This window comes from Carcharodon carcharias, chromosome 13 (genome assembly GCF_017639515.1).
Source record: "Carcharodon carcharias isolate sCarCar2 chromosome 13, sCarCar2.pri, whole genome shotgun sequence".
Taxonomy (NCBI): domain Eukaryota; kingdom Metazoa; phylum Chordata; class Chondrichthyes; order Lamniformes; family Lamnidae; genus Carcharodon; species Carcharodon carcharias.
The window spans coordinates 130212968-130227235 of record NC_054479.1 but is presented as its reverse complement, the minus strand read 5'-3'; the positions used below and the strand labels follow the sequence as shown (position 1 = coordinate 130227235).

Below are 14268 nucleotides of genomic sequence, written 5' to 3'. Positions count from 1 at the left end.
GAAAATTTTTTTCAGGCAGAGGGTGGTTGGAGTCGAGAATAACATCCTAAGAGGGTGTTGGAGGCAGGTTTGATCGAGCTATTCAGAGGTGAATTAGATTGCTATCTGAAAAGAGAGAATGTGCAAGGTTACAGGGATAAGGTGGGGAAGCAGAATGAGGTAGAATGCTGTTTCAGAGAGCCAGTGCAGACTCAATGGGCCGAGTGGTTGCTTCCTGCACTGTAAAGATTCTGTGATTCTCTTGAGGGTTCCACATTTTATGTTGCTTTATCCCTTTTCCACTTCCAAAAGCTCTGACTCAGTGATCTGGTGTATACCTGATATACACTGTACACCTGGTAAAAGATTAAGTATAGATCAGTGCTTACCACGAACAGTTATGTATTGACACATCATTTGAAAATGCAGAAAAAACTGTTTGGACTATTATGACGCATATCTACTCTTCAGTTCGGCATGATAGGTGTGGACGCATCTGCTTGTTTGTATCTTCATCCTTAGTAGAAGCTATTTTTGAGCAGGAACTTAGAACAAAGAAACCATAAATGACATAAGTGATGACTTGTTGCAGAAAGGTTATGTTGTAAAGTTAACAAAATGTGCCTGTTTTCTGTAATATTTCTTTTTAACATTTTGTCATTACAGATACTGTTGACAGAATACTTAGATGTGAAGAATACTCGAACTGCCTCTGAACCTTCATCACAGCTCAGCTATGCCAGCTCTGGGAGTGATTTTGCAGCATTCTTTGCCAAAAAGAGACCTCAGAGGCCCAAAATGTCCCTCTTCAAGTAAGAATCATCGAGCCCATTTGATGTATTTATTTTGTGGGTTTTTTTTTAAGAAAATAATTGCATATGCCTTCTCAATACTGTTTCAGTTTAAAACGAGAAAAATATTTGGGGTCTCATCCTTCAGTGAGTATGAGCTTTCTGTAACATCTACAATTTGTTCTTTTTATCTGCTCGTGTGGGGAAAACTGGGTTGGGGTAACCAAGCATTTGGAAGCTCTTCCTCCATTGGTAATGATGGGAAAAGCATCAATGATAACCACAAAGAAACCTATTATATTCCCCCTGATTAAAGAGAAAATGATAAGGCACACATGGTCAGTTTGCAGAAAAGAAACTTAAAAATGTGAGTTACCTGATCCCTTTTTTTAACTTACACATGTTTAACCTTTTAACCTAGTCAATGATTAGAATGAAAAAAGATAACTGAAAGCATTCTGGCCCATCAGTTTAGTTGTCATGAGGCTAATTTCACAGAGTTGCACTTTATCTTTGGAAATAACTATTTTGAAATCTTAACACTGCAGCGGGCTTTGTTAATATGGACAATGTTAATTATTTTCTTATTATTCGGTCTTGGGATGAGCATTGCTGTGAAGACCTGCATTTATTGCCCATCCCCAATTGCCCATGAGAAGATAGTGTTGAGCTGCCATCTTTAAGCGTTGCACTCTTTGTTGTGTATGAACACCCACAATTCGATTAGAAAGGGCCAGTACATGTCCTGAGATAAGTAGCTGAATGTTGGTTTGGAGAAGGAGCAGAATCTCTTTTGCACCGTAGATTCAGTCTTCAGGATTGATGCACAAATCATCTTGCTTGAGGCTTGCAGCTGCAGTGGTGTTTTAGATGAATTTTCTATTGGCAAGGGAATCATAAAAATTGCATATTATCATAGTGAGTATTATAGCGAGGGAACTGTGTATAAAAATGGTTTTGAAAGGGCCCTTGGGTGATTGTTGAATTGATGCTTAAAACAATCTTGCAGGTTTCTGAAAGCTCATGTGCAATGAAAATATTATTTTTGTCACTCGCACGTGATCTATCAAACCAAAATCACATTATTAAGTTATAAACACAAAACAATATTTTACAGACTACATATGAATTTTTTTGAAAACAGTGAAGTTTATTGAGATATATAAAACCAAAACCAGTTTGGAAAAAAAAACTTCTCATGCTGATAATGTGAAATAAAAACTAGAAATTCTGCAAATGTACAGCAGTCTTGTCGACTTCCAAAAAGAGAAAAGGCAGATTAACACAAAAGCAAAATACCAAGGATGCTGCAAATCTAAATAGAACCAGAAAATATTGGAAATACTCAGCAGTATAGGCAGCAGCTGTGAAGAGAGAAAATGAGTTTATGTTTCAAGTTAATGGCCTTTCATCAGAACTGGAAAAAATTAGGGATGAAACAGGTTTTAAGCAAATACAGTGACAAAGTGCCTACGGCCATACTAGTCTGAAAACGCCCAATCTCGTCTGATCTCAGAAGCTAAGCAGACTCAGGCCTGGTTAGTACTTGGATGGGAGACTGCCTGGGAATACCAGGTGCAGTAGACTTAAAGAGCTTGGCCTAAATAGCCAAGTGGTTATGGTACTGGGCTTTTAACTCCAAGATCAAGAGTTCAAATCTCACAATAGCAAACTATGAAACAATGTAACTTCATCTGAATAGGAACAGATGGAAAACATGTTTGTACTCGAAAGAGTTACAGTGACGAAGTGGTGAGGGGTGCAAAGATCAACAAAGTGGGTGGAAGACAGGAGAGATTATATAACAAGGGTTAATGTTGCAAGGTAAGCGGGTGATATGGAACAATAGAGAAAACAAAAGATCGGTCTAGAGGAGCAGAAAATTAGAAAAGCTGGATCCTGATCAGCAACTGCTGTCTGAAAAAATGGACGCAATGGTTATGATCTAAAATTGTTGAACTCAATGTTGAGTCAAAAGGCTGTAAAATGCTTAACCAAAAGCTGAGGTGTGCTGTTCCGTGAGCTTCTGTTAAGCTTAGTACAGAATTAGAGGCTGAATTCAGAGCAGGGTAAGAATTATAATGCCAAATGACTGAAAGCTTTGGAATCACGTTTGTGAATTGAATGGAGGTGTTGCACAAAGCGATTACTCAATCTGTTTGGCTTCACCAGTGTCTAGGAAGACCATATTGTGATCAGTGAATATGGAATACTAAATTAGAAAAGCACAAGTAGGTCACTTTTTCATCTGGAAGGCATGTTTATCGCCATGGATAGTAGCAAGGGAGGAGGTTAAAGGACAAGTGTTGTATCTCTTGTGTTTGTAGAAGGTGTAGGTTGGGGACAGGTATTGGGAGTGATTGAAGAGAGGGCAGATAAATGTTTTGGGTAGATACCTTTTGTAATGGCCAGTATTTTACGTTTTTTTTTCCCCCAGATATGTATTAAGAGTTGACAGAATAATTAGATTGTATGCCCTGGCTTGTGCTGGGATAACATACACTCATTTCCAAACTGTACTCCCTACTTCATGAGATAGGTAATTTGGGGGAGAACATTTTTTTCACTTTCAATTGGTTTAATGTAGTTACTGCCCATTAGGATACTTAACTCTAAAGGTTTTTACAGCGTAGAAGGAGGTCCCACTGTGTTTGTATGTCAACCCTTTGCTTTGGGCTAGTATCAAGCAACATTAAAATCATTGCTGGCACACTATGTTCATCACATATTTTTCTGGCACTTAGAGCAATTCAGTGCTAATCCCATTGGCCTGTGCTCTCTCCCCAGAGCCCTGTCTTCCTCTCCTCTACTTTAAACCTTTCTCATCTTTTCTCTTAAAAGATGAAATAGCCTCTGCCCTGACAACTTCCCTTAAGAGAGCATTTGATGTTCCAGCAACTCTTTCTCTTGACCTCTGTCAAGAATTAATGAAATGGCATGCTTATCCCAATTTACTTCAAAACTCTTCATAATTTTTAAAACTTATATTAAGTTTACCTTGGGCTTCTCTGTTCTTGTGAAAATATTAATATCACGTCTCTTCTCACACCTAGAGTTTCTAACATGAGGCATTATGCAAGTTCCATAATATGAACTTGAAGTGCAATATTTCAGATTCAAAGGCTATTAACACTGATTACTTATCATTAGTTCAGAGAAACAAAACATAACCTGTCGAGCACATCCTTCAATAGGGTTTGTCTGATTGCAGGTTTGAGTCGTCTTCACATGCAATCAGTATGAGTGCATATCTCCGTGAGCAAAGACGGGAGCTGTACAGCAAGAGTGGAGAGCTACAAGGTAAATTAATTAGATATTGTGTACTTGTTGCGTGCTGAACTGTAGACCAAGAATTCTGAAATGCAGCAATATTATAAATCCAATCCTTGCTTCATGCTTCTTATTGTTCTTGAGCAAACTTGAAGATTGTCCGTAAATGCCTGTGCTTTGAATTGAATGTGTGAAATGCTGAAATTACTCAAGAGACCCATCTGCATCCCATGACTTTGATAGCCTCTGCAAAATATCTCATTTAAAATTTGAGTTTCTTTAGAAAAAGCATTTGCGTGACTTCTTTCATGAGCTTAGGACCTCCGAAAGCATTTTACAGCCAATGAAGTCCGTTTGAAGCCACTGTTATAATCTAGGAAGCTTGGCAATCATTCCGTGCATCAAAATGTCCTAGAAATAGAAATGTGACTAGGTGATCCGTTTCAGCAATGTTAGTTGAGAGATTAATGATGGCCTTAAGATGGGAGCACTCCCCTGCTGTTCTTCGAATTGTGTGATGGAATCTTTTATGTCTGTCCGAGGAAGCAGGCTTAGCACCTTTCCCAAAAAAAGTGTAGTACTGTTATGTTGTGCAAATTTTTAATATTTAGTGTGCTTTTGATGAGTCTGATTCATATGTGATTATTTTTGAAGTATCATTTCTTGCATTAAGTCGCACATATATTAATATCAAGATTTGTAGCTTTTACTGTTCTTTAAAAATACTATTTCTGCAGTAGATTTTTATTTAATTCTGTTGTTTAGTTTAAATTAGTTATTTCACAGAGACAAGTTGCCTTTTGTTTTCATGAAATATTTTAAAAAGTACCTCAAATTTTTGATGCCCTAAATGAGTATTTAGCATAAAATAATTTGGCAAAATAAACCCAGAGCTGCTTTTTATTACATACCAAATACCATGACTACATTTTTTCTAGATCTTTAGGTGTATTTTAACCTGGAAAAAGTAGCAGCAACATGCTAGATGTTTAGAAAATAGATAACACTTGAAATCCTGATTTTTTTTTTTTCCCTTTGGCATAAAATGAACACTGACAATTGATGAGTAACATTTGCACTTCATCAGATTCGGGAATATTCTCTTCTATCTATATTGAAGTTTTGCATAAAGCAGACACTTCCTATGAGTATTGCACTTACTTCCTATTCTGTCATCAGACTTGAATATATCCTCTCACTTGCCATGACACTAGTTTACAGAATTTATTTTAGGTAGGTTGATCTTCAACGAAGACTCTGTAAGACCTAAATTCCTGTTGCTTACATTAAGGCATGTTCTTACAGAATCAGCACTTCACCATCATCATTCAGTATTTTGAATTGATAGACCATGTAACTGTTCACCATTTTACAGGAATATGTAAATCAATTTCAAACCCAAGTGGACCATTGCTTCGTCTCACCTTCACATGCAACTTCACACCACCCCCCTCCCCCAATTACTCTGATGGGTTTCTAAGTCTAATTTCGGAATCCTATTTGTTTACAGGAACTTGTTTAATCCCTTTTTCAACCTCCTTGTTGTTTCTTGTTTCACAATTCTTGCTGCTTCACATCTTTATCACCCACTCACTTTTTTTTTAAATGGGCTCAATTTTCCATTCGTTCCCATTTATTTGACACTGACTGTTTACTTATGAACCTTATATTTGGCAGGAAAGCAAAACTGAATCTTGAATCTTTAAACTTCCAAATGAAAAAGGGTGTTTATGACAGATGGCAGATTGATAATACAATTGAGAACCAGGCTGAATATAGAAAGTTCAGTGGGGTTCTGAAAATAGAAATAAGAGCAGCAAAGGGAGTGTCTGAGAAGAGACTAGCAGCCAACATACAAGAGAATCCCAAGGTCTTTGTAGGCATATTAATTGTAAAAGTGTGGTGAAAAGAGTGGAACTGATTAAGGACCAAAAAGAGGTCTATACTTCGAGGCAGAGAGCATGGCTGAGGTATTGAATGACTGGCTACCTTGCATCTGTCTTTGCCAAGGAAGATGCTGCTGCCATCGTCATAGCGCAAGAGGAGGTAATTGACACTGGGCTAAAAATTGTTCAAGAAAAGGTATTAGGAAGGCTTGCTGTTCTCCCAAGTTGATGTCATCAGGTCCGGATCAGATGCATCTGACGATGCTGGAGGAAGTAAGGGTGGAAATTGTAGAGGCAGTAGCCATAATCTTCCAGCCCTCCTGAAATACAAGGATGGTGCCAGAGGATTGGAGAATTCCAAATATTACATCCTTGCTCAAAAAAGAATGTAAGGAATAGTCCAGCAACTACAGACCACATTTCACATCAGTTTTGGAAAGCTTTTCAAAATGATAAACCGAGACAAAATCAGCAGTCAAATGTGAATAAATTAAGTAAAACCAGCACAGATCTGGTCAGGGAAAATCTTGTTTAACTAATTTGAATTTTTTGATGAAGTAACTGAAAAAGATTGATGAGGTTAATGTGGTTGATATGCTGCACATGAACTTGCCAAAAGGTGATTGATAAAGTGCTGCAGAAGAGACTTGCCAACAAAATTGAAGCTCTCGGACTTAAAGGGACAGTAGCACCATGAATACAAAGTTGGCTGAGTGACAGTAAACAGAGTAGTGGTGAACAGTTGTTTTTTAGACAGGAGGACAATATATCGTGGGGGCCCCCATGAGTTGGTATTAGGAGCACAGCTGTTATTGATCTGTGGCCTAGCGAACCGTTCAGTTGTATCAGACCGCTAGAGAGTTACAAAGGAATGAAACCAGACAGACTGCCTGGCATTGACCTTGGCACCAGAAACGACAATGGCAAACTCAGCCCTGTCAATCCTGCAAAGTCCTCCTTACTGACATCTGGAGGCTTGTGCCAACATTGGGAGAGCTGTCTCACAGACTAGTCAAGCAACAGCCTGACATAGTCACACTCACGGAATCTGGGACTACAATGTCCCAGATGCCTCTAGCACCATCCCTGAGAATGTCCTGTCCCACTGGCAGGACAGACCCAGCAAAGGTGGTGGCACAGTGGTATACAGCTGGGACAGAGTTGCCCTGGGTGTCCTCAAGACTGACTCTAGACCCCATGAAGTCTCGTGGCATTAGATCAAACATAGCCAAGGAAATCTTCTGCTGATTACCACTATCGCCCTGCCTCGCTGATGAATCAGTAATCCTCCATGTTGAACACCACTTGGATGATGCACTGAGGGTGGCAAGAGCACAGAATGTACTCTGGATGGGGGACTTCAATGTCCATCACCAAGAGTCCCATCCTCCCATTGAGGATACCTTCCATCATGTTGTGTGACACTACCAACACGCTAAATGGGATAGATTTCAAACTGATCTAGCAACTGAAGACTGGACAACCATGAAGCCCTGTGGACCATCAGCAGCAGCAGGATTGTACATAATCAATCTGTAGCCTCATGGCCTGGCACACCCTCCACTCTACAATTACCACCAAGCCAGGGGGATGAACCCTGGTTCAATGGACAGTGCAGGAGGTCATGCCTGGAGCAGCACCAGGCATACATAAAAATGAGGTGTCAATCTGGTGAGCCTACAACTCAGGACTACTTGCTGGCCAAACCGTATAAACAGCAGGTGATAGATGGAGCTAAACAATTACACATCCAACAGATCAGATCTAAGCTCTGCAGTCCTGCCACATTCAGTCATGAGTAATGGTGGGCAATTAAAGAACTCATTGGATGAGGGGGCTCCACAAATAGCCCATCCTCAATGATGGGGAGCCCAGCACATCAGTGCAAAAGATAAGGCTGAAGCATTTACTACAATCTTAAGCCAGAAGTGCCGAGTGGATGATCCATCTTGACCTCCTCCAGAGATGCCCAGCATCAAATGCCAGTCTTCAGCCAATTTGATTCACTCCACATGATATCAAGAAATGGCTGAAGGCACTAGATGGTGCAAAAGCCATGGGCCCTGACAATATTCTGGCAAAAGCACTGAAGATTTCTGCTCCAGAATTTGTCACGCTGCTAGCCAAGCTGTTCCAGTACAGCTACAATGCTGGCATCTACCCAGCAATGTGCCCGGGTATGTCCTACACACAAAAAGCAGGACAAATCGAAGCTGGCAAATTACCACCCCTTCAGTCTACTCTCAATCATCAGTAGAGTGATGTAAGGGGTCATCAACCATGCTATCAAGTGGCACTTGCTTGGCAATAACCTGCTCACTGACATTCAGTTTGGGTTCTGCCAAGGCCACTCAGCTCCTGACCTCATTACAGCCTTGGTTCAAATATGGACAAAAGAGCTGAGTTCCAGAGGTGAGGTGAGAGTGACTGCCCTTGACATCAAGGCAGCATTTGACAGAGTGTGGCATCAAGGAGCCCTAGCAAAACTGGAGTCAATAGGAATTGGGGAAAACTCTCTGCTGGTTAGAGTCAAACCTAGCGCAAAGGGGGGGAAGATGATTGTGGTTGTTGGAGATCAATCATCTCAGTTCCAAGACATCACTGCAGGAGTTCCTAGGCAAAACCATCTTCAGCTGCTTCGTCAATGACCTTCATTCCATCATAAGGTCAGAAGCGCAGATGTTCGCTGATGATTGCACAATGTTCGTGACTCCTCTGATATCGAAGCAGTCCATGTCCAAATGCAGCAAGACCTGGACGTTATCCAGGCTTGGGCTGACAAGTGGCAGTGGTGCCACACAAGTGCTAGGCAGTGACCATCTCCAACCAGAGCAAATCTAACCATTGCCCTTGACATTCAGTGGCATTACTATCACTGAATCCCTGATTATCAAAGGTTCCTGAGGGTTACCATTGACCAGAAACTGAACTGGACTAGCCATAAAAATACTGTGGTGACAAGAGCAGGTCAGGGACGAGGAATCCTGTGGTGCATAACTCACCACCTGACTTCCCAAAGTCTGTCCACTGTCTACAAGGCACAAGTCAGGAGTGTGATGGAATACTCTCCATTTGCTTGGATGAGTGCAACTCAAACAACACCTGAAGAAGCTGGACACCGTCTAGGTCAAAGCAGCCGCGTCATTGGCACCCCATCTACAAACGTACACCCCCTCCATCACCAGTGCCAAGTGGCAGCATTGTGTACCACCTACAAGATGCACTGTGGCAACCCACCAAGCCTCCTTGGACAGCACCTTCCAAACCCACAACAACTACCATCTAGAAGGACAAGGGCACATGGCAACACCACCACCTGGATTTGCCCCTCCAAGCCATTCGCTATCCTGACCTGGAACCATATCGTCATTCCTTTACTGTCGCTGAGTCAAAACTCTGGAACTCCCACCCTAATTGCACTGGGGTGTACCTACGCCACATGGACTGCAGCTCAAGAAGGTTCAAGAAGGCAGCTCATCACCACCTTCTCAAGGGCCGTTAGGGATGGGCAATAAACGCTGGCCGAGTCAGCAACGCCCATCCCAGAAACTAATAAAAAATGTACATATTGATGACCGAGACTTGGGTGTGTAAGGTGCACTTTTAAAATTTGGAATCTTCGTGATGTACTTTCAGAGGACTTAGACCAACTGGCGGAATGGTGGGCTCATGGAAGATAAAGTTTCATGTAAAAAAGTGGGAAGAATGAGGAAAACAATATAAAATAAAGGATACAGCTCTAAAGGCAGTGCAGGAGCTGAGGGATCTGGGGTATTTGTGCACAAATTATTGAAGGTGGCAGGGCAGGCTTATGGGATCCTGGGCTTTATAAATAGAGGATTAGAGCCAAAGCAATGAAGGCGAATCTATAAAATTCTGGTGTGGCCTCGGTGAGAGTATTTTTGTCCAATTCTGGGCAGCACACTTCAGAAAGCGTGTGAAAGCTTTAGAGAAGTTGCAGAAAAGATTTATGAGAATTTTTCCAGGGATGAGTGGCTTCACTTAGTTAGACAAATTGGAGAATCTGGGGCTGTTCGCTTTAGAGAAGAGAAGGTTGAGAGATTTTTCTGGAGGCATTCAAAATCATGAGGGGCCTGGACAGAGTAAGTAGGGAGAAAACGTTCCCTTTGGCAGAAGGGTTGCGAACCGAAGGCCACCAATTTCAGGTGTTGGCAAAAGAACTAAATGCAACATGAAGAAACACTTTTTGTCTGCTGCAAATGGTTAGGATCTGGAATACACTACCCAAGGACATGGTGGAGGCAGATTCAATTGTGTCTTTTTCAGAAAGGAGGTGGATAATTATCTGAAAAGAAAAAATGTGCAGAGCTACAACAAAAAGGCAGGGGAATGGGACAAGCTGAATCTCTCTTGCAGAGAACCAGCACAATCATGATGGGCCAAATGGCTTCCTGTACTGTTGACATTCTATGATTCTGTGATTTTTATTAGCAATTTACACCTCATTTTTCCTTTCATGAGAGAAAGGTTCCTCACCAGCTAACATGGCAAAGATACGTCCTTTTCATTGTGTACTCAGTTTAGGAGCTTTTCTTTACTATCTGCCATGCCTGTCTTTGGATGAGAAGTGAAACTGAGGCCTTAACTGCCTGCTTAGGTGGATGCAAAACATCACAAGCTACTCTTTGAAGAAGAGTGAGTAGTTCTTCCAGTACTCTGGCTAACATTTATCTATCAACCCACACTGTCAAAATATATTATCTATTCATTTGATATTTTTGAAACTTTGCTGTAAGCAAATTGGATACTCTGCTTCACAACGTTTCAATACCAATTCCACCACAAAAAGTAATCAGTTGGTTGTAAAGCATTCAGGAATGTCCTGAGGACACAAATATAAATTCAAGTTCTTCATTTTCTTAATATCCTAATAACCAAGTTCAAAACAGCATGCAGTTTCCCAAATGTAAGATCGTAAGAAATAGGAACAGTCGTAAGCCATAATCCCCATCGAGTGTGTTCTTTCGTTCAGTAAGACCATGGCTGAACTGCAACATCAACACTAGTTGCCCACCCTATCCCCACATCACTTGATTTCCTTTGTGCTCAAAAATCTATCAGTTTCAGTTGGATATACTCATCGATTGAGTACCCAAGCCCTCTGTGATAGAGTTCCAAAGATTCTCAATGCTTTGAGTGGAGAAATTTCTCCTCACTCTGTCCTAAGTGTTCAACCCCTTAACCTGAGACAATGCCCCTTAATTCCAGACTCCTGAATCATGGGAAACGACTTTTAAGCATCTACCTAATGACGTGCTCTAAGAATTTTACACATTTCAATGAGATTACCTCTCATTCTTCTAAAAACCAGAGAGCATTCTACATAACCCCTCCTCAGAGGATAGCCTACTCAACCCAGGAATCAATTCAGTGAACCTTTTGTTGCATCCCCACTAAAGCCAGTAAACCCTTCCTTTGTTTGGACGACCAAAACTGTATACACTACTGCAGGTGTGATCTCGCCAAAGCCCAATATAACTGCAGCAAGAGTCCCTTACTCTTATATTGCTACCTTCTTGCATTAAATACAAATGTACTATTAGCCTTCTTAATTGCCTGCAGTGTCTCATAATCATAATCATAGAGTCATTATGTCACAGGAGGAGGGTATTTGCCCACCAAGTCATGTGGTCCTTACTGTAGAGCTATCCAATGAATCCCATTACCTATCCTGTAAATTTATTTCCCCAAGTCCATCCAATTTCCTTTTGAGATCACTACAGGTCATCATCACTTGCTTCACTAGAAAGTTCTTCTTCACATCACCTTTTCATATCACCACTGCGTCTCTTGCCCAAAACCGTAAACCTGTGTTCCCTAGTCCTTGTACTGGCATGCTAACTTTGTGTAATTCAAGAATAAGGAGCCCCAATTTTCTTTGGCTACCAATATTCACTAGCGTCTCATCTTTTAAAACATATTCTGCTTTTCCATTCTTTCTACCAAAGTGAATGATTTCACACTTGGCTGCATTATATTCTGTCTGCCACCTTCTTACCTGCTCACTTAGCTGATCTACATCCCTTTGCAACTTCCTTGCCTCCTCCTCCTAGCTTAATTCCCACCTAAACTTTTGTTCACCATGGCCAGATATTATTTTAGAATTTCTTCCTTTAAATCTAAGTTTTAACTCTAGCTTATCATCTCAAAATTCTGTTTGCTGACTTAAAGTAACTGTGAACTCCAACAGTTTTTGGTTACCCATCCACCAAAAGCCCCAATCAGGTTCTTATTGTGACATGGCAAGCAGTCAGAAAGCAACACTTCCAAATTAGTTGTTTTTTTGTTTAAAGATTTGCAGTTCATGCTGTTAATGAAACCAAGATTGAGGCATTTAATTGTTGCAAATGACGCTCGTCATGGTCATCGTGTTTATTTATTAAGAGTGAAAAGAGGACCGTAACTCCGATATTGGGTGGCACTGTGGAGATAAATTGAAATATGTTTGTTAGTATTGGTAATTCTATATCTGATCTGGAATTTATAACTACTTGTAGTCACCTCGCATGCAGTTCTGTCATGCTTTCTTATGAATGACCTTTAACAAGGGCAAGCAAATCCTTAAGGAGCAATTTTATTTTACCACTAAACTTGGTTGCTGTGTAAATCGATGAAAAAGGTCCCTTACCATACTGTGTCACTCGTCTGCTAAAGTTTACTTGTGCCTTCTTTTCACACAATGGAATACCAGGTCGAGTCTTTAAGACTGAGGAGAAACATTTTCTTTGATGATCCCCAGAAAACAGTGGAGGCTGAGTCATTGAATTTATTTAGCGGAGAGTTAGACAGATTTTTGGTAGACCAGGAAGTCAAAGGTTATGAGGGGCAGACGGCAAAGTGGAGTTGAGACTACAACCAGATCAGCCATATTTAATGGCAGAGCAGGCTTGACCCTGAATAGCCTACTCCTCCTATGCCTTATGTTCCTCTGTTGCTATGGACTCATTTCAGTTCTGTCCCTCTGCTAAGTGGGACAAATGATCGAAATAATTTTCTAGCCAAATGAATAGAAGTAGAAACATTGGGACTTTCAAAATATAGCTTCACACTAACATGAACTCGGTAGATGCACTTGATGAACTGAGTGGCTTTGTGTCATCTTCAGAATTATGAGGTGATATCTGCCTTAACTTAACCCCTTCACATAATTACATTCTGTTTGTGTGTATAAATGAACTAAAGGAAAGCTTTTCTTTGTTTTCTTTGTTGCCAGCTCTGTTTCCAATAGTTTTATCTCTTGTCTGACATCATTCTAGTGTTTTCTTCCAAGTTGTCTTCGGAGTTGATATTTACTGAGCTTCAAAGAAGACCCCTGCAAATATCATCAAAAAAAACTTGATTTAAACTCGATTAAGATGAGTCAAGTACGGTACAGGTACCTATCTATCCGTGGTGGTACTTAGTTACTGAGTTAACATTGTCTGACAAACACCAATAACAATGATGTATATTGCAACATTATTGAACCACACGATTCATCCTTAAGTGATCTGACATTAAATATTTGAGTGCATATATGCATGTCATTAATGTAATGTTGAGAATACACCCATATGTTTATACAGTACATTGGAACATAAACATGGCGCAATGCAGTAGCATGATGTGAATTCAACTCCCTTCCTCTGCTGAGTTCCCCACCTTGGCTGAACTGTTTTAAATTGACATTGAATGGAAACTAGACTGCCCTCTGTCCATTTTCTGCTCCAAGAACATTAGTTTTCTTTATCTTAAATCTAAACTAATGAAAGAAAAATTTACTGTGGTGTACTTATTTGGTTTAGTTTGGAATAAAAACTGAGAACCTGTATTGATACAGTATCACCATCCCACCTTTATGGACCAACCATAACGGTTTTCATGCTGATGCGATATCTAGTCATTTAGTTTTAATGTAGGGTGACATTTTGTTTCACAGTTCAGGCAATTTCTTTTATACAATTACCATAGTTAGAAGGATGCAAAGGTTTTTGCCAATACAGTCCTTGAGCTGGATATTGTGCATCACCTCTCATCTTTCCATTTCTCTTCAGTCACACAACCATCAGTGTTACAGCTCACTACACATTTTCCCACATTGGTAAGTGGAAACAATATTGCAAACATGATATGAAGATTTCTAACATTTCTTATTTATAGTCACATTGTGACAATTGTTGTAATACACTTAAAATGTTGCTATAAAGAATATCAGATAAAATATTCCAATACTATTCACAATATTGCTGACAATCAAGGATCAGAGGAACTCTCTTTTTTTCCCTCACCCCTGAATGCCAACCCCTACCATATTGGAATTGGAGGCAGCTTTGCTGCTGCTT

General features: G+C 40.3%; 1 protein-coding gene and 1 pseudogene across 1 annotated transcript in view; both read left to right on the top strand.

Annotated features, from left to right (window-relative positions):
- Positions 1–14268, top strand: part of exoc4 (exocyst complex component 4) — a 525449-nt gene that overhangs the window by 130632 nt on the left and 380549 nt on the right. Inside the window, exons 7-8 of the mRNA XM_041202882.1 lie at positions 646–791; positions 3982–4070. Of these exons, the coding sequence (XP_041058816.1) occupies positions 646–791; positions 3982–4070 (235 nt within the window). The remainder of the gene's footprint in view (positions 1–645; positions 792–3981; positions 4071–14268) is intronic.
- On the top strand, positions 2239–2357 carry LOC121286590 (annotated as a pseudogene).